Raw genomic sequence first — 21155 nt, 5'->3', positions numbered from 1 at the left:
AAGTGATGTTTATTCTTTCTCAAATAACACACAGTTCATTATAACATATTCGCCAAGAAACTAGTCTACTGCAGCCCAACATAAAGACAGACTTTAGAAGACTTACACACTGTTCCCAACTACACACACACACACACACACACACACAACACCTACCTTGGGCCTAAAGAGCTCCATGACGGCGATCTTGCCGTACATGCCCACTTCCTTGACGGGCCTGAGCCCCTCTGCTGTGACAACATAGATCTCCAACCGTGTGTTTTTAGCTATGAGCAGATTCAGGTCCTCTGCAGAGGTGAAGTGACCTGTAGACAAATGAACATTTACAACATGTTAATGGCGCTGTTATTTAGATGAGAGCGGCATGAGAAAAGATGGATAAATATCATCAACTGGCCAAATTATTGACTGAATAGTTAATCATTTACAGCGAGTAATTCATCATCAAGTACAAATATCAAACATTTGCTGGTTATAAATTGAATAAATTGAATTAGGGCAGCAACAAATGATTTTTTAAATTATTGTTTATTTCATTATTGATTTCATTATTTAATGTTTTGTTTTGTTTTGACTAACAGTCCCTAATCCAAAGATATTCAGTTTACTGTCATAAAGGACTAAAGAAACCAGAAAATATGCACATTTAAGAAGCTGGAACAAGATACATTTAGCATTTCTTCTTAAAAAGGGGTTACTCAAATTGATTAATCGATTATCAAATATCAAGATAGTTGGCAATTCATTTTCTGTCAATCAACTACTTGATTATTCTTCAATGTCAATAGTTTTGACTGTTGGTCAAGCAAAATGGCAAATTATTGGGCTTTGATGTAAAATGGGCACATTTCTTTGACATTTTCACAGTTATTCAGCCAATTATAGAAATAATTTAAACATTCAATAATGATTTTATATCTGTGTATTGTCTGTCTGTAAACATTTCAGTTATAAATCTACAGTATTACTGTATGTTGTAAAATAGGAGGAAAGCTGCCAGAGAAGCATTTTCATACTGATATGGGGATGACTACAGAGAATGCAACTCATGGCATCGTATTATTACAGTTACAAGGAACATTATTAAAAAGGAAAGTAGACGTTAAGAGTGACGTTAAGAGAGACAACTCATGCATCTGACACGTCAAAGTCTACCTTAAAGGATGGGTTCACAATTTTTCAAGTCTGTCTTAAAACAACAGCCAAGTGTCCAAATGAACACTGAAAGGGGGTTTCCTCACTGTAATGTACGTGATGGAGGACAAAAACCACAGTGCACCCACACAGTTTTTTTGTGCAAAAATGCATTTAAAAGTTAATGTGAAGCTTATATAAGGCTTCAGCAATCTGAGTTAGTCATATCAACTGGATATCTGCCACATTTACATCAAATTCCCTCTGTGTTTTGCTGTTGAGCTGTGGTGGAAGTACAGTAACAAAAAAAAGAGACTTTGGCATTAAAAGACTGTAACGTTGAAAGATATCTACTTGATTTGACTCATTTGGATAGCTGGAGCTTCACATTAGCTTCAGATAAACTTTTAAATACATTTTTATGCAGAAGGAGGCTTGCGGATTTTGTCTCCCATCACTTACATTGTAACTGCATTATGAAAGGATCTTCTAATGATCAGTATGAACAGGAGGAATGATTACAGCAAGAAAAACATGTTACAATGTTCATTTGGAGCACCTGATTGTCGTTTTAAGACCGACTTGAAATATACTGAACCCATCCTTTAATGTTATGTTGATGTGAAATGTGTGTGAAATCCGTAGGGTATGAGACAGTTAAATGCTTTAATGCCCATGCGGTGGTTTCAGCATCAGCTTCAACTTGTCGTGTGTCATGAAATATTTTGTGGCCCTTCATAGATCTAATCGACGACATCAGCTCACAGGCTCATAAGGTGGTACTATTAGATAGAAAACGCGTATTTCCAAGGACAATCTGGCTTCATGTTTCACACGGTTTGGATCGACTGGGAGGTGATATAACAATATGGTTTGTCAGCTAGAGGAGACGCATTCAGCTCTGCAGTCTCACCAAATATCAGGTACATCAAACGTTAGATTCACAAGAAGAACCGAGTAAAGCTTCACCGGATCGTCTAAGTGATGCGTTACAGCAGACATGATAAAACCCAGTAAGAGACGTGCGTGCCATCCGCTGCAAACATATAACTATTCCTTATCTAGCAAGTAAACATTTGACTTAGCATCACAAAAGCTAGCGGCTACTACAGGCCCGTCTGGAGCTCTTGACTTGTAGCGCGGGAGCTCTGCTAGCACGCAACTGCTTCCTCACCGCGAGAAGGAGAAAACAAGCAACTACGGATATTTTACCTGTGATGCAGGCGTTGACCGCCGTCGGCTTTTGGGCTGTTACCACGTAGTTGTACGACATTTTTGACAACAACAAAACACAAACACCGAGAACAGTGTTTTTAGTCTCACACAAGTGGCAAAATCATTGATAACAAAAACGCCCGGAAGTAGTTCGTTAGCTGAGCTGTTTAGACTATGGAGGAGGGAGACGGGTTTTTTTCCCTAGGACGGCGAAGTCACGTCCCGCCCTACTCTGCCTCTGATTGGCTAGTACTCGTTACCTTCTTTGGTAAGGTTGGTTAGGTTTAGGCACGAGAGGTGAGATTGGTTGGGATTAGGGTAAGAATATCAAGGTCAGCCAATCAGAAGAACAGAAAGGCGGGTCATGACTTTGCCATCCTAGGACAAAAAATCCCATGGAGGATAGCATTAAGGGGAGATAACGGCAAGGATAACGGCAACAGAAGAGCGGTAATCCGGAGTTACAGCGCCCCTGTGTCGCGGAGGATCCACGGACAGGTGCTGTGGTCTGCACCTTACTAAATCTTCAAATTCAAGAAGCACTGAGGATAAATGGTATTGACGTTATGAATGCAACAATAAACATATACGTAATACATATGATGAAAAAAAGGAAAATTACTTATGGAGGAAAACTTTTTTTTTTTTTTTTATAGGTACTGATTGGCAGAGGGCATGACTATTACTATATAAATTCTGTATTACCAGTAAGATTAAAGAAATCACAATTTCAAAATTTTACACAACATATATCCAACAAATCTATATTTCTCCAAATTTTTAGATACTGAAAGCAAATGTAATTTTTGCAACAATGAACCGAATCTTTAATGCATTTCCTTTCATCCCTCAAACTTCTGACATGGTTTCATTTCAATAAATGTCCAAATGAAGAAGAGCAGAAGAATTATGACCAAAAAATTGGCACAAAAAATCAAGGTCCAGGCACTCAAGGTGGGTTTGAAAAATAAAAGGCCTTTATTTCAATGGGCTGGGGTCATTAAAAAAAATATCCAATATTTCACCAAAAATCAAAGATTAGAGAAAATCTGAATCTGAATACTTCTGATTATTAGGGACATCCTTTATTCATAAAGTAAAATGTACTTAAGCAAGGGAGTTAGAGACAAGTTTTCTGACTTCCCCCTAAAATGTAAAGGCCATTATGATATCAACATCAACATTAATCCATTAATTGAACATAGAAAATATCGCATATGACCAACAGGGGAATAACAGACATGAGTTTGTACATGCATGTCAGCTCTAGAATTATAAGATAGGGCAGAGACGGTATAAAAACTAAAATAAATTGATTATAATACAAATAACAAAGAACTAATATCAGATGTGTTTCACAGTGTTTTCTAAAAGAATGATAGTTTTGTGCTTTTTAGTCACAGAAATTGTTTAAGCATTGATAAAATATCTCCACATCAACTTTCTGAATATGGAACATTGTTGTTCTAGACAAAGACATGTGGTCATTTTAAATTGTGAGCTTTTGATGGACTAAGAAACCTTTCTACATTATTTGAGAGGCACTGAGACTAATCAATCAACTTGTTTTAATCACTCAACATTCATGGGCAGCATACCAGCAAGATAATAATAGAAGATATATTAAGATTTTGCTCTTAAGTTTCCTTTGAGAGCAGTGACCCCTGCTGTTCCAATAGCTCCACTACACAACCCAATATTACCTCTGATCCTTAATGAATACAGTAGGTAGAGAAATGCTGCTGCTGCTCATTTAGTGAATAATGACTGAGATCAGCAAAACAGACTTCTGTTTCTTACTTTGATCCAACATGAAGATCTAAAAATTTTTTACATTTGCCTGCTGCAGCGGAGACCAAAGAGCATATTCTATTATGTGTAAATGTTCTTTTACTGTTGAATATTAAATACAAATAGACCTGCAGTTAATGATTATTTTTGTTATTTATTAATCTGCTGAATATTTTATTTGGTTAACCGATTAGTAGTTTTGTCTACAAAATGTAAGAAAACAGTGAAAAATGTCTCTACAAATTCCCCCAGACCAAGCTGGTGTCTTCAGATGTTTTGTGAGACCAATAGTCCAAAACACAAAGATATTCAATTCACCATCACAGAGGACACAGAAAACCATAAAATCATCACATTTGAGAGGCTCTAACCAACAAATGTTTGGAATTTTTGCTTTCAAAAATGACTAAAAACAATTATTCGATTATCAAAACAGTTGTAGATTCATTTTCTGTCGGTCGACTAATCGATCAGGTTAATCGACTAATTGTTGCAGCTCAAATAACAAGTAAATGACAAACGACAAAAGGCAGAATCTTTCAAAAAATAATCTGCAGTAAGAGCATGCAGTGGCAACAATAGAAGCAGGAATAATGTATAATGTCATTTGTTGACGTAATTTTGTTTTATTCCAGGGAATCTGGTGTTCTTGTATAGGTCTTTTAGTCCAAATGAGATATTTCAGATTTCTCTTGAACGCACCATGTGTTGCACTGCTGCCATGGAAACGGGACTCTGCGTATCCAGCAAAGGAGCAACTAAGGCACAAAACAGAATATCGATTAGTTAACTTAGTCTCCAATTTGTCTGCACAATGGAGACGCCTGAAAACACAGCAGAAAAAAATGCAACCATAAAAATAACTGTCATTGGTGGAAATAACCTGGTAAGCTAATTCAACGGTTAACTAACAAATATGACGCTAACTTTAATGACCCAACTGCTGAACCAACAGAAATATAACTGTTAGGCTGCTAACCGCTAGCTTAAAGGATAGGTTCACAGTTTCTCAAGTCTATCTTAAAACAACAGTCGGGTGCCTAAATGAACATTGAAAGAGGTTTTCCTCGCTGTAATAATTCATAAATACTGGCTATTAAAAGATCCCCTTCAAATGTGTTTTCAATGTAAGTAGTGGGGGCCAAAATCCACAGCCTGTCCACACAATCATTTTTGCAAGAATGCATTTAAAAGTTTATCTGAAGCTTATATGAGGCTTAAGCAGTCTGAGTTAGTCATATCAAGTGGATATCTGCCACATTTACAGACTTTTTAGCATCAAATTCCCTGTTTCCCTATTGAGCTGTGGTGGAAGTATAGTAACAAAAAGAGGGACTTTGGCACTAAAAAGACTGTAACGTTGAAAGATCTACTTGGTTTGACTCATTTGGACGGCTTAACCGTCATATTAGCTTCTGATAAACTTTTAAAAACATTTTTGCACAGAAGGATGACGTGTTTTTGGCCCTCATCACTTAGGCTACATTGTAAATGCATTATGAAGGGATCTTCTAATGGTCAGTGTGAACAAGAGGAATGATTACAGCAAGAAAAACCTGTTTCAATGTGCATTTGGGTACCTGATTGTTGTTTTAAGACAGACTTTATTGCCAACCCGTCCTTTAACTGTTAAAAGAGTGTTTGTGAATGTGCATTGTGACTTTTAAATAAATAAACAAAAACGAAAGAAAGTTAGCGTATCGAAAACATAGACAGATCTATTACGCTACAGTCATTATTATTGACTGTTTGTGTTATAGCGTTATGGTTTAAAGCAATTAACAGTCTGGAAGGCATTAAGACTTTATTTCTCAATAAAATACATATATTTTCTAACTGAGCAGCAAACAGAAGACCTTTTTTCTTTCCAGAGTCATCAGCCTTGCTAACCTGCCAAACTAATGCCCCATAAGGGTTTGACAGCATATCAATGGCTAAGACTCATGCGATATGTTTTTGGCATGATTGTATTGTTTAATTTAATTTGAACGTTGGATTACGGCTCAGTACTCCCATTTAAATGACTGGCACCGGCATCTCGAATGCCCAAGACAAATTTCTCCTACGGGAAACAATAAAGGCTAATCTTACATCAGGAGCAAATAAAAACCCTGAAAAAGCTATAAGACTAGATGAGGCTTAAAAGGTGTTGGATGGAAAAACATTTAATTTCTAACAGCTCTGTTTCTTTTCTTTCAGCAAGGAAAAAAGTCAGACAGCTTCCAGAGTTTTGTTCGGGTGGAGTTGGATGGTACGGTGCTGGGAGAGTCAGACAAGAAGCAGGCTGACCCTGTGGAGCAGCGCGTCGACTACGACTTCACCTGCAGCTTCCACTGCTCCAGCGATGCTCTGGCTCTCAGTGATATCGCCCACAAACCGATCATAAGTAAGCTGAGTTAGAAAATGTTTTGTCTTCTGATATCTGACAGAACTGACAGCTGAGCTAACCAGTCTCTGACACAGAGGTTTCTGAACATTTAGCAGTCAGTTTCTCCTTGATAGACACACCTTGGTGATAATACCATGATGATACATTTATAGAAAACTGCACACATGCTAAAATTATGGAAAATACTTTGATTCGGGTTTTTGGATGCCATGAATAACTGGAAGCACTTCAATTGGGATCCAGCCTTATTAAAGGATTTATTAACATAATTACTCACCCAAACCACAGCAATGCAGAAATCAAAACAAAATCGACCCAAAATCTTTAATGAAGAGTTTTATTACTCTGGCTGTTTACGTTTATCATTGCTGTTAGATTTCAGAAGAACACATTATTGCTAAATAGCAGCACTGTGTGTGTTTTTTTGCGGTCAGTGACGGTGACAGAGTTCCTGCCCGATGAGAAGAAAGTGGAGGCGAGGTCATCGCTGATGGGCCAAGCTGTGGTCGACCTGCTGCCACTGCTGCAAGGTACAGCTATGCCTGTTAGAAATGACATGTTTTTCCATCCAACAATTGAGATTTACCAGATTATTAACACCAGGAATATAGTGATAGCAAAATCAACCACTATCTGAATGATTTTTTTCCTCTATCTTCAGGTCAGTGCAGCCTCTCATCCACAATCCCGCTGTATCCAGTCAGCAGCTCCCCAGCCAAGGGCTCCTCCCAGGACTCTAGCAGCAAGGTTGGTTGGCTAATGACTCTAATATCACTACTATTCATTTACAGGTATACTGATAAAAGATCATTGTACCTGCTTGAGTTACTCACCAGTGAGATGAGCTGGTGCTAGATTTTTGCTGGCTTTCATACGATTCTTACTTTGGTTGTAAAATGTAAACTATGTGTCAAATGAATTTTAATTACATTTTCTGAATTTTAATTTTGTTTGTACACTGAATTTTTTTTCTCTGACTTTGAATTTTGCCTCCTAAATTTGAGTTATGTATCCTGAGTAAAAAGCATTTTAACTATACCTATTTAAGCCAGTGACCTTTGCCACAGTTCTTACTTTTCTCTATCCCTATATATTCTGTCACTCTTTACCATCAACTAACTATCAATAAGGGAAATATACTGTAAAAATGTCATGTTTAGAAATATAAACTGATTCACACTATTATTACTTTCTGTAAGTATTGTATTAGGCTCTGAAGAGGGATGTAGAAAGGTTTTTGCTGCTATGAGAGGTGAAATTTCGTTTAATTTAAGATTGGGCAATATGACAATATTTATAGCTAGACGATGATTTGTCAGTTATTAGACTTTTTGCTCTATCACACCTAATGAGGCACCTGTGGCTATTGCTTGAATATTGCTGGATGTATTAGCATTATGGGCATCTCACAATATATGTTTATATAGCAAAATAATATGATATACAATTTCATCCATTGTATATTACCACCCTTAGTAAAGTTCATAGAGTTAGTGGATGAGACGTGTTGCCTCCAGCCTCATCTATCAGTGAATGTTCTACAGTCACAGAGCAGCCTGAATGTGGAGACAGCAGCTAGGGCCAGACAGAGGCAGGTGGCCAGCCAAGCCTTTTCAATGTGGAAGAGCAAGGTAATCCCATCTGAACTCATAGGGCTGGGACAGTTCCAGATTGGGTGAATATCAAACCTCCTTGTATACAATGAAATGGAACTTGAATAATCCACTTTGGAAAGAAAATACCATAAATGAGCTGAGTTGAAAGTATGGAAAAGCATTATTATTAAGACAGTATCACACCCAGTGTTTTCTGCCCAGAAGTGGTAAGATGGGCATTTTATTTTCCTTAAGGCTTCTAGACCACAACAAGGCTACAGTATGGTAATTGGAAAGCTTTACTCATTATGACATTTTGTCTGGCAGTAAATCAAGAATCATGATACAAGTAGCTGATACACAGAAAAGCCAAGACAGCTAATTATTTTTAATTTGAAACACCCTCTTATACATTCCTGCTAGTGGTTTCAACGCTGTCTGTCACATCTGAAACTGAACCTTTTACATTGCTGATAAAAAAACAAAAAACATTCAGAGTATCTTTAAATTTGTCCAGTTTAAAAATAAAGAATATAATGTATAATGTATAATAATCAGTATTTTCCCCACAGTGTCTGGAGAAGCAGTCAGGGCCTCAGGTAAGGAAACGCCAATATTTTTAACTGAATAATGGCATCAGCAGACAACATCATCAAACAGTTTATAAAGAAACCTGAATGTTTTACCCCCTTTAGCAACCGACACTGGACGTGTTTGTCAGTGTGTCGGATCCATTGCTGTCTGAGCCTGAACTCTCAGCCTCCAACCTGCTGAAGGTCACCGTGGAGACAGCCTACTCCCTCCCTGAGACATGGACTCTGCTGTCTGGGCCTGCTCCCACTCCGTGCACATACACTGCTGCCCTGGAGGTCCCACTTGCTGCAGAGGCAAGTGTTACACTGTACTTTTTATCTGTCTTCTTTAATTTTACTGATGTTCCATGTTTCTCATGCTGCGTAATGGTACTAGCAGATAATCTATGCTGCCTCATTCAGACCAACTTCAAATCTTTTTAGGGTCTCTACTTCAGGGTGAAAGGAGCTTAACACTGTTCCTCTGACTCTCAGAAAGATCAGATGCTGGTGTTTTGTGAAGGGCAGCTGAAGGCAGGGGGACAGAAGGAAGACAATGGCCGACAGAGGAAGAGGCCCCATCAAGCCCTGCTGCTCCAGGGAAACCACTTCTTGCCTGGAGCCTTTTTCCAGGCAGAGCCCATTGAGCAGGAGAACGGCGAGCTAACTGGTTTAGAGGTACCTGTATTAGTAGATTTTGCAGTATAGCATGTTACTGTCACAAACTGTTAGTATATGGAATTGAGTGGGAGTGAGGGATGTTGTACAAATCCCTTTCATTTGATAGACGTGGCCGTGCTTTAAGGTAAATGCCAGTTTCATTTACCAACACATCAAGCAATGTGAGATGCAGGCTTAGCCGGTGACTGATGAGATGAGAAGTTAAAGTGCCTTAAAAACATTAAAAATCGGAAGTAAATTGACCTTAGTAACATAAATATGCTGTAGAAGACAAAAAAGTAACTCAGCACGGAAGCAGGTTCACTTACACTGTCAGTTACAAGGTTGAAGTTTCACTGTTCCTGCAGGACCGTGAGTTTCGTAATGAAGCAGAGACCCTGAAGAGTAGGGTGAGCTGGGACACAGAGATGCGCTGTTTTCTGGATGAAGGAGGAACCGCCAGGTCAGCTTCACACACAACTCACTCCTTCTCCTCCTATCTGACAATGATGCTACCTATTAGCTTTGAATTTTAAGAGCTTTATTCTAGACAGGGAAAGTCAGGGTCAGTTCATTGGGGCTAAATCAGGGCTTTTAGGAAATTCAGGATTAACCACATTTCAGGATTACAGCGGAGTGTACTTGACAACTGGAATGGAAACCAGAAATCATGGAAAAGTCATTTTATCTTATTTCTGGTTTTACCTCAGGGCTACGCAATAAACCTGGGACTCTGTGATCTGTAAAACAGGTTCACTGTTTGAAATTAAAACATCAAAGCCCTGTCAAGAGAGCCACACATAGTGGCTTAGCAAATGATAATCAGTATAGCAAAAAGAAAATTAACATATAAGAGTGCATGTTAGTGAATTGCATCATTGTGTGGGTAGATACACGTATGAAAATATGTGAATCGATATTGACTGTGATTTCAGGCTGCGTCAGAAGATCATTGAGAGCAGACTGTGGCCGGTGGAGATCATGAGGTCGTTGGCTCCTACGGGAAAAGCAGCAGAAACTGCCAAGCTGGTGAGACACCTTTGTAGGGGATGGATGAGGTAAAAGATAATGTTTTAATCGAGTTGACTACAATTACGCCCTTTATTGTAAGTGCAACAAAACCGTTGTGAGTGCAAAGCCAGTAAGTACATGTTTATGCTTGTTGAACCACCTGTTCAACAAGCATAAACATGTAGAAAAGTGATATTTTTAACTGCTTCGCCCGCAGTGTGCCATCCACCACCGGTATGTTTGGCAGATTCTTGTAAACTTAGCTGCTGGCTGAGACAAACCAGCCCCTCCTCTTTACCAGCTGTACCTGCAGGCAGTGAATCACATCAGCAGCAGAGGGAGGCTGACAGAGGACAGGAGGAAGGACTGCACAGACAGCAGCTGTGCACACGCCCCTTGAATCGGGTTGTGGTGACAGATGGGTTGAAATTGTATGTCGTGTGTGGACTGTGCGTGTGGACTGTGTTTCATAGACGATCTGGCAACTTTGTCAACGTCAGGCAAACATACAAAACTAATGGATCCGTGTGTATGACGATTATTCATAATAAAAGTTGAGGGCCATGCAAATCACGGGAGTTTCCCGGGAGAAACAACAAAATGCGAGCACAGCGGGAGAGGAGGTGAAAATACGGGAAAAACCCAGGAAAATGGGAGTGTTTGCAGGTCTGCTATTAGTTTAACTGGAGCTAATGTGATGCTTTAGTAGAGTATCCAGTGGATAGTTAAAATTAAACATTTTCAGAACACTTACCATGTGGTTTAAAAACATGAAGTAAAGGTCAATGACAAACCAGCAAGTTCAGTGGTAGAAATTGTTCATGTTTATTGAGAGACAGAACTAAACATGTGTGTATGTTTGTGTGAAGCTAGCTGAGGAGGACCCACAGATCCCCTTCCATGGTGTGGCGTTCGTGGACATGGGGCGGTTGCTGTATCCTGGAGTTACCCGCATCCGAGGAGCATACAGCATTCGGCCCTTCTCTGAAACTGAGTTGCTGAACAAGGTCAAACAAATACACATATTGAAACCTTTGCGTACATTCATTTTTACAGTACAGAGACAGAGACAGGTCTTAGGATGTTTACTACACAGCACTGCTGTGTCATGTGATGCATGAAGAAAGACTCCCCTTAAGATAGTCTACTAAATAGCCTAATACTGGCCTTATGGTGTTTGTACTGTTAAGTCTCTATAAAGGTGTCTCTGTCATTGATCTTGGACTCAAAGGCCAAGCGGAGTGTCAGTGTGTTAAAGAAGCAGGCCAAGGCTGCAGCAAGCCAGCTCAAAGCTCGAGCTGGCTCGGCTGCAGGCTCTTGCAAATCAAGGGCAGGGAAGGCCCTGGATGGAGGCAACAAGGGAGCCAAGGATTCCAAGGAGCCAGCCAAAAAGGTCAGCGAGGTCCCAATGGACATAAAATAAGTCCATAAAAGCTTTTGAGCTTTCCAACTAGAACAAAACAGAGTGGTTGATATGTTTTTTACTTTTCATACAAATGAATTCACCTAGATTTCAGGAGTAGAAAGGGCAACCTGTGTGATGTCTTAACCACAACAAAGTTTTTAGCTCTTTAAATTCACCAAACTGTGACCTTGGAAGTCCTTAAGTTAGATGTACGTGTTGTGTTTGGGAAGCTTGGACTCTAACATTACCTGTTTTCATTGTGTCAGCAACCTGGCAATCAAAGCAGGATGGCTCCAGCCGACAGCATGGCTGACAGTGTGACAGAAACTGAACCACACATCAATACAGAGGAAAATGTAAGCATCGCAACTCCGTAAAGTATTTATGTCAATCACAAACATAGTTTACAGTTTACTTGACATCTGTGCTGCAGGATTTAACTATTGAACATCCTCAATAAAGTATTTATGTCAATCACAAACATAGTTTACAGTTTACTTGGCATCTGTGCTGCAATTTAACTATTGAACATCCTCAATACTGTTACAGACTGTAAATATATGTTCTTCCTCTTAAACTATATTTTGGAAAGCCCTGAGAATTCTAACACTTTATTCCCCTTTATGACAGATGTATGTGGAGGCCAGAACTTACATTATTATTGAAATTGCCTTAGAGAAACCACTAGTGCCCAAAACATCTCCAGAGGAGCTGGCCAGAAGGTAATGTGATTTACAAATTCTTTGAGTGTCCTGTGGTCACTTTCATTGGTTACTGTGTCATGCTGGATTGCAGCCCAGAGCTATCAGAACTTCTGAGCTATGAAAAAAGAAATCACTTATGAAGTCAATTAGTCATTAATATGAAATTATACAGTTTTAATAGCGACAGTTTCACACCCCATGGCTGTAGACCAGAAAGCCAGGATTTTTGCATTGAGTCAGTATGAGTGAGAATGTGCTGAGATCTGTCTGTTTCATGCAGGGTAAAAGCACTGATCCCTCCCAGATCTCCACTTCCAGCGGGTCCTAGTAAAGCAGAAAGAGTAAAACACCGACATAATTATATATACATACATACACATATACGGTATATGCATACACACGATCACAGTGAAACACACATTAGTGTTACCTGCTGAACTCTCTCTACTGGTGTGTGTGTTTTTGCAGGCCGTGCAGGGCTTCCACAGGCAGGTAGGCAATGTGGTGACCCATGTTTCCGACCAGTATGAGGAACTATTTGGAGCAAAATGCAAGCCATCTGAAGATTGCAGCCGGGAGCAAATGAAGGCTCAGCTGATGGGAGCGCTTAATGTCTCTGGGAGATATTTTGCCTTCAAGGAACAGATGAAGGTGAGGACAGCTGCTCGAGTCCCAGGTAGATGGATGAAACTTGCAAGAACCCTGAAACTAGTTGCCCTAATAGTGGTATTCCTACAATTGGTGACTGTATGGTGTGTATTTCAGCGGATGAACATGTGTGTGTTTCTGTTGTGTAGCATGCAGTGGTGAGGATTGTACGTGACAAGATGCAGCAGACAGAGCCATTCACTGAGCCTCAGGATCTGCATGCTTTTGTCAGCAAGCTCTATGTCTACCTGGTGGATGAGATGCACTTAGCTATGGACAAGGTGGGTACACATGTATATGCACACACCCTGGGGAGTGGCTTTGGTCCAGGAGGAAGAGTGGGTTGTCCACTATTCACACGGTCGGCGGTGCAATCCTCAGCTCCTCCTGTTCGCATGTTGAAGTGTCCTTGGGCGAGACACTGAACCTCAAATTGCTCCGGATGGTTAGGCCAGCACTCTGCATGGTAGCTTGCTGCCGTGCAGAGTGGGGAATGGGTGGGAGGAAGTGCTATACAAATGCAGCCATTTTCCAATTACCACACATACATCCGCATTTATGTTCATTTGTATCCTCTGTTCCTCATCAGATTTATTCAGAGGATGTTGATGATGACTCCCCAGATGAGATCCATTTGAGTACCTCTCAGCTCAGATTTTTTGCTAGAGAGGCTCAGCACACCGGGAATTATCAGCAGGCTGCTCAGTACTACCAGGAGGTACAATAACACCTTTCTAATACGTCTGCTATTCATTCAAAAGAAATGAAGAAAAGTAATTGCTGACAAGCTTTTAATTTTTCTTTTTATTTAGTCGTAACTATACTTGTTAGTCAGTAGTTGGTCTTTTTTATTAAAAAAAAAAAAGAGCAGAGTTGATCAATCACAGACGTCCATTTATTCAGTTTTTCTAGATCTGAAAATCAAATGCTTGATTAGCACTAATTTATTTTTGTGTGTTTGTTGTGTTAAGGGGACACAAGTAATGTTGCAGCAGTGATCAATGATCCTCTCTGTGCAGATAATGACTCCGGTTAAAGTAGCAAAGTGGCTACTAAATTTTGTATTTGTTTACCTGCAGCTGGTGGTGAGGCATCCATGTGAGCCCTCCCACAAGTTTGAGTGGGGAAGTCTCTACATGCTGACTGGAGACTACATGAAAGCTAAAGAGTGTTTCCATGATGCTGTGTCCATCCAGCAGGCCCACCAGCCCAGGTCAGAAAAGATCCAGACACAGTAAAAACATAAAATATCAAAGAATATCAAAGTTACTGATTTACAAGAGAAGAGAAGCAATTGATTACTGCTACGTTTGGCTTCATGAATACTGTATGTGTAAAAGGATAGTGATGAGCTCAATATTTAAATCCTGAGTGTATTTACTGTATATCATGGTAATTTCTTGCTTTCATATTGAGCAGGCTGGACTGTTGTAATGCTCTCCTATCTGGTCTATCCAAAACAGTTATAAATCAGCTGATTCAGAACTCTGCAGCCTGAGTTCTGACCAGGACTAGATTACATCTGTTTTAAAGTCCTCACACTGGTTGCCTGTCAGTTTCGTATTGATTTTAAAATTATTTTACTTGTTTTTAAAGCACTTTATGGTCTTGTTCTGGCCTATATGTCTCACATGATTACAGTGTATCAACCACTACGGCCCCTCAGGTCCTCTGGCACAAATGAAACCTTTGGTGAGGCAGCTTTTAGCTTTCATGCTCCGAGCAGCTGGAACAGTCTGTCTGAGTATCTGAGAGTAGCAGGAAGTGTTGATATTTTTAAGTATAAACTTAAAACCTGCCTCTTTAGCTTGGCTTTTGATTAAGCATGATTTATAGACATTATTTACTTTATTTTATGCGCTTATTTTATTTTATTAATGTTGTAAAATTTTATTTTATCTTTTGTTATTATTATTATTAATAATATTATTATTTTTCCCTCTTATCGGTTTTATTTGTCTTTGTTTTTTCATCTATTTTATCTAGTTTTATAATCAAATTTTTATTTTACTCCATTTTATTATTAGTATAGTTTTTAAATCTATTTGATCTTATCACATTTTCATAATTTTTATTTCTTGTGTGCATTAGTTTCAAATTATTTTACTGTTTACTGTCTATATTTGCTCCGTCTTATTATTGGCTTGTCTTTATCTGTGAAGCACTTTGAATTTGCAATAACTTGTTTGAAAGGTGCTATACAGATAAAGTTTGATTGATTGATTTCTTGATTATTTATCCATCATTAAGAGCAAAATTGCCATCAGGCGCTATTAAGCAATAAGTAAGAATAATTAATTACAGTAGATAAAAATAGGATAAAATGAAGCCAACCCTGGGAACCAAAGTGGGGAGCAACTAGACCATTTTAAAATTTCCACAATTAAAATACAAAAAAACAGTTCATAAAATGTGTACTCGCAATAAAAGAGCGTTCCAGGGCGGACTGGGCTGGTAGAAACATGAGACGGCGGACAGACAGGATTTTCAACTGCCAGCACAACCCTCAATTCACTCAGTTTCACAAGCAACAAACTCAGTGTCCCTCAGTCCAATATAAATTTTTCCCAAGAGCAGTGGAGCCTCCGCCTTGCTTGCTCTGGAACGCTCTTGCACTGGAAACTCTGGCAGTCTTTTGTTAGAGAAATCGACTTGGCTCCTAATTACTTCCTTTTCCACAGCTACAGAGCCAGCTCCAAGCGGCTCGCTGGCAGACCCCGGAGAGAGCAGGTGATCAGTATTACAGTACAGGCATCCACAAAACAGAGAACATTGTACTCCCTACAGCAATAACAACCTTAATGGTCAAACCTTATAACTCACTGACTTTGCTATTCTTCACCTGCATTTGCCATTCCTTATTGTCTACAACTAGAAATATCAAATCACTTGTCAATACCAAATCAATACCAAAGGAACAGGTAGAAACAGAGGCAGTCCATCCTGACTTATCCTGGAAGGAGACGCAATGTTACGGTCACACAGGCAGCTGAAAAAATTCTAGGCAAAAAAATGTGAACTGGAAGTCAGGACCTATGTGTCTGTATCTTCTTCTTTCTCCAGCCTGATGATGTGTGGGGTCCTAGCAGCGATGTTTGAACGTTTTGAGGAAGCTGAGACCTTCCTGGAGCGAGCCACCAGCATAGAGCCACCCAGTGTGGTGGCCTGGACGCTGCTGGGTGAGGACAGCTGTTTAATCTGTGACGCATACAGACTGCTACTACAACACTCATTTTTTATATCAAAAATCTGATGTCAGCCATCAGTGTTGTCTAACTCTAATGTGATGGAGGCTCCCGTGAGGTTATAGCCACTCAAGGTGCTCTGGAGGATATGGTCTTTGTGTATTTTATCAGTTAGATTGTTCAGGATGGCCTTTCTTTTGTTCTTAATTCAAAAACAGTAATATCTCCCAGAGTTTCCTTGCCTCAGGTAGGTGAGTAAACATGCCTTGAGCTGATGATTCTTGATTCATTTGTTTGGTTTCAGCACAGAGTTTTAAGTATCAAATGTTGTTTCAGAGACTTTTTAAAATCTCAAAAAAGTAAATTTCCAAAGACAATACTTCATAATGAAAATATATGAAATGGTAACATTCAAATATATTAGAAATCAGCAACATTTAGCAAACTTTGGTTTCAGTCCTCACAAACTTGGACCCCTAAATGTCCCTGAGCAGTAAAACAGGAGAGGTGTATGCTGGAAAATGTAAAGTCTGTTTTCCCATTTCTGCATCTGCTTTCCAGGTTTGATCCAGGAGAGCCAGAACAAACTCACCCTGGCTGAGAGGGCCATCCTGGAAGCCAGAAATCAGCTGAGGGAAGAGGTAGCAAAGAGGCAAACGCAGAAGGGGGAAGAGAAGAATACTGAGAAGAAGAAAGACCAGCATGAGGAAGAGGAGACATGTAATTCTGGCAACATTAAGCAAGGTAAGACACAGTGAGAGGAAAAGCTCCCAGAGAAGAAGTGTATGATGTCCCTTCATCTAAATGTGATGATGCATTAGTTTTCTGTGGTCACATGGGGGGAAACCAGGCAGAAGATATAAAGGCTGTTCTTGGAGAGAAAAGCAGAAATGCTAGAGGAGACTTTGGTGTTATGTTTGTGCCAGTGGTGCTGGTAAAAGGGTCATTTGGGGGGTTGGTTTGTCTCTGAAGTGTTTCTGGTCCCAGTTTCCCTTTGTTGTTGTGGATCTGCATTGTTGAAACTGAATGAGAAGGTTTCCACTTGTAATATTTGCTATAAATTGTCATAAAACAGGAAAATGTGCATTTGTGGATTGATTGACAAAGATATAATTGTGGTAGCCTCTGCAGTCACATGATAATCTGACCAATCTGAACATAGTTAAGATGCATACGGTTTGAAACTACCACCTAAAAATAAGACTCGTCTAATCTCTCGTCTTTCTTGCACTCACTGAAGCTCTCAGTTCACTTCAATCTGAAGGCCTGTGACAGTGAATATGAGTCCTGTGAGCTGCCAGTGTAACCTATCACTATTACCGTCTCGTTCTCTCAGACTCAGAGTGTGGAGACCAGGACTCAGCGGTGCACAGAGAGCCTCCAGCACAAAATGTCAGTTCCAGATCAGCTCCAGCTACATTCTCAACAATCTACACAGAGACGGTCCAGTTCCTGCTGCAAAACAATGCCCTGAAGGTAAAAACATACATTGTGGCTGGCGGTTTAACAAGCTGATCAGCGAGCTAGACTCACAGTCGAATACAGTATGAATCAAAACAATCTAAAAACTACATTACTACTGCAGTGTCATTTTATGAATCCCAGTTAAGTGAGTTAAGGAGCAAAAGTGATCTTTGACCGTTATTGTTGCTCCTAGAAAATCCATGTATTGTGGGTATCTTGAATGTCTACATCTAAATCTGACATTGACAGCAGTAATGCTCCAACAAATGAGACAACAAATGTCTTATGGCTGCTAACAGAGCTAACACTGTTTTCCTGTTGTCAGATGGCAGAACGTGCTCTGTCCCAGGAACTGCTGTGTTCAGACGGCGGTCGCAGTGTCTCCTACCTCCTTCATTTGGCCCATTTGCAGTTTCTCAGAGCTGACTATTGCAGTGCCACTGCTAGCCTCAGGGAGGCACTATTACACAGAGACCAGGTAATCTCAATCTGACAACATGAGTACGGACTGGGCAGAAAATGTGGCACAGGTTTATCTTATTAACGCTGTCCTGAAAGGCTGAATCATTCTCCTTTATGGATGTAGGGAAGCAGTTGATTTCAATGAATCTTTTTAGGTTGGCTCTTTTTACTGTTGTTACTGTTAATGTGATTCGACCACACAGCAATGAGCACCGATAACTACCATCTGATCTGAAGCCTGACGTGAAGTGTTTTCCACCTTGTGAGCAGGACGCAGATGCGTGGGCTCTGAATGGTCACTGTCACTATCTGTGCGGGGAGTTCACTGAGGCTCAGCAGAGCTATGAACGGAGCCTGAACTTCCAGCAGCAGCCATCAGACTCTCACCATGTTGTCCTTCGCCTGGGATCCATCTACCTCCAGGAGGGAAAGGTTAGATAGCAGATATCAGACTGCAGTGAAGCCTGTCTGATCTGACCAGTTGGACAGTTTACTGTGAACTCTATCTGCTGATGAGTCAGGGCAGGAGATTTTGGTGCATTTCCAGGAAAGGCTAAAAACGTCACCAGTCATTCTTCATTTTTTACCAGCTACAGACAGGGTTCCTATACATCTTAGAATGACTTGAAAGTCAGAAATACTAACGGAAATAGCATTCTAGTAAGAGAAAGTTTTTTCCAAAATACCATAATTTCACAAAATCATGAAGAATAATTTGTTTTCCTGGAAAGGTTTTTACTTTGCAGCACAGTTGCGATCCGGTTGCTCTTATATTGCTGTTTGTGAATGTGTGTAACTGTGTGGGCAGGGTGTTGTAAAGAGAGCACTGTGCTGTAGAAACCACAAATCAAATTATTCACACTTCATTGAAGTTAAAGCACATCATTAAACTTGTAAAACAAATCTACAAATATGTATGAAGTCATTTAGGAACACAGTGTAACTGAATGTCTCCTTTTTGTGCTGTTCACTTTCAGTTTGAACAAGCCAAAGTTGTGTACCTTCAGGCTTGTGAGCAGTCTCCATCCTGCCTGACCTGGCTGGGCCTGGGCGCCACCTGTTACCGGGTAAATCTCTCCCTCTCTCTCCCACACAATGATTGAAATGATGGCAACCAGAAAATATTTAATATCAATAACTTGATTATTGCCTCGAAAGGCTCCAAAGCGGTCTTATTTACACGTTGTATCTTGTTTATTGAACACATGTAGACATACAAATGCAAAAACATGACATTGTGGCTTTAGGGACAGATGACATTGAAGTTATTTCTTCACCAAAATGTTGAGCACAGTGATTCAACTCAGCATCTGAAAAGTCCTACTCTCACAGAGGGGTTGCACTAAGTTCTGTCCTAATTCTAATGTGAACAAAGCCCAGGTTGCTCTTGGATGTATTTGGGACTGTCCTGCTATCTAACAAGATTCATGTGCAGAATACAGCCATGGAGTTGTTGAGAGACATTTTTTTTTTTTATTTACTTTGGAAGGATATGAGCTTTGGTTGTGTTTGTGTCTGTCTGGCTGTGTAGCTGCAGGAGCTGTGTGTAGCTGAGGAAGCTTTGACTGAGGCCAACCATTTGAACAATCAGAATGCAGAAGTGTGGGCTTACCTGTCTCTGATCTGCCTCAGGGTGAGTGATGATGATGCTCTGAAAGTACACTGTGCCTGTGTCCCAGTTCAGGCTCGGCTTCCTCTGAAGGCTGCATTTCAAGACTGACTTAACAGGTTGACACTGTCCGAATACAAAGAAGCCAAAAAATGTGGCATAGAAATAAGGTCTTTTTTTGCCCAAATATGGGGGGCATGGTGTATCCTGTGGTCTCCAGTATACCACAATCCATCACCCACTAATCACATGACATTGTCATATTCACCAGGTATTTGTTTCAGCAACACCCGACTCATGAGGAGAGGAAAAGCAGATTCAGCTTAACCTTCAGATCCAGTGGAGACACGCACACCTTTTCACCCTATGATATGTCCTTCCAGGAATGCAGTCCCTGAATTGGGACACAGTTAAACAAAGATTCACTTTTCACTGCTCACAACTGGATTTTTCCAGCCAGGCCACAGGGACTTGAACTAACCATTAGATGACAGATTTTTCTTTTCCCCCTTTATGTTTTCAGTCTGGCAGACAGGAGGAAGCAGAGAAGTTTTATAAATACGCCACAAGGGTGAGTTGGACTAATGTTATTATTGTATCAGTCATTCTGGAAATAGTCATTTATCTATTATTAATGGTTGATAATGCTGTGAAATCTCTAAATAAAAACATTTTTAAATGAAAAGATAAACCTAAAACAGTTTCATTTGTTTCTAAATTAAACATAAAACTCAGTAACAACCATGTTTGTTGAAATTAGTTATTTACGGGAACTCATGCTGTAGCATTTATCATAAAAATATAGCATTTGAGTGTATATACTGAGTGCATATAGTGCCCTGTCTTGAATTAAAATTAAAATATAGGTATCTGTATTTATCAATGATTTTGTCCTGATGTGTTCATTTGACAAAATATGTCTCTATCATCCAAAATCTATTTCAAAGTCACATTTCTGTTTTTACGGAACAAACTTAAACTCCTGTCTGACGAATAAAAAAATCATTTTTCTTGGTACAGTTCAACTTGCAGAATAATTCGCTCCTCAAGGAGATCAAAGAGCTGCAGGATCAGGTCCGCTTCAGTCATCTGGTGTCATGCTTTGGAACAAGTACCGACGCAGGAGTTTAAATCCTATGAGCAAGTACATTTCATACATTCACACACGTAGAGTCTAAATGGCACATCTTTAAAATGTTCTGTTTAAACTGCGGGGTTATGTTAGCAGTTGTATTGGTATTCTTTAATTGTATTTTGAGAATGTATATGTATTAAATGCTTTATTGTGAAAAAGTAACACAGCCAGCTCAG

General features: G+C 39.8%; 2 protein-coding genes across 6 annotated transcripts in view; one reads left to right on the top strand and one right to left on the bottom strand.

The window, feature by feature from the left end:
- ddb1 (damage-specific DNA binding protein 1) overlaps positions 1-2523 on the bottom strand; it is a 48593-nt gene extending 46070 nt beyond the window's left edge. Inside the window, exons 1-2 of the mRNA XM_067578408.1 lie at positions 2347-2523; positions 157-305 (exon numbers count right to left, since the gene is read on the bottom strand). Of these exons, the coding sequence (XP_067434509.1) occupies positions 157-305; positions 2347-2407 (210 nt within the window). The 5' untranslated portion in view covers positions 2408-2523. The remainder of the gene's footprint in view (positions 1-156; positions 306-2346) is intronic.
- A 2329-nt stretch (positions 2524-4852) lies between these two features.
- Positions 4853-21141, top strand: cfap70 (cilia and flagella associated protein 70). 5 transcript variants are annotated; one of them, XM_067577930.1, is made up of 28 exons: positions 4853-5026; positions 6340-6526; positions 6964-7059; positions 7191-7276; positions 8080-8160; positions 8697-8723; positions 8820-9011; positions 9192-9374; positions 9725-9819; positions 10292-10385; positions 11237-11374; positions 11599-11760; positions 12039-12128; positions 12403-12494; positions 12757-12817; positions 12945-13127; positions 13274-13405; positions 13714-13842; positions 14204-14358; positions 16188-16303; positions 16871-17053; positions 17646-17785; positions 18099-18251; positions 18506-18667; positions 19213-19302; positions 19767-19868; positions 20368-20415; positions 20865-21141. In XM_067577930.1, exons 1-28 carry the CDS (start codon positions 4955-4957, stop codon positions 20973-20975), a joined length of 3360 nt encoding a protein of 1119 aa, XP_067434031.1. In that variant the 5' UTR covers positions 4853-4954; the 3' UTR covers positions 20976-21141. The 5 variants fall into 5 exon arrangements, with proteins under 5 accessions (XP_067434031.1, XP_067434090.1, XP_067433900.1 ...); XM_067577989.1 differs by having other exon boundaries at positions 8074-8160; positions 14204-14337; XM_067577799.1 differs by having other exon boundaries at positions 8074-8160.
- The last annotated feature ends 14 nt before the right edge of the window (positions 21142-21155 follow it).

This window comes from Thunnus thynnus, chromosome 1 (genome assembly GCF_963924715.1).
Source record: "Thunnus thynnus chromosome 1, fThuThy2.1, whole genome shotgun sequence".
NCBI lineage: Eukaryota > Metazoa > Chordata > Actinopteri > Scombriformes > Scombridae > Thunnus > Thunnus thynnus.
This window is presented reverse-complemented; position numbering and strand designations above follow the sequence as displayed.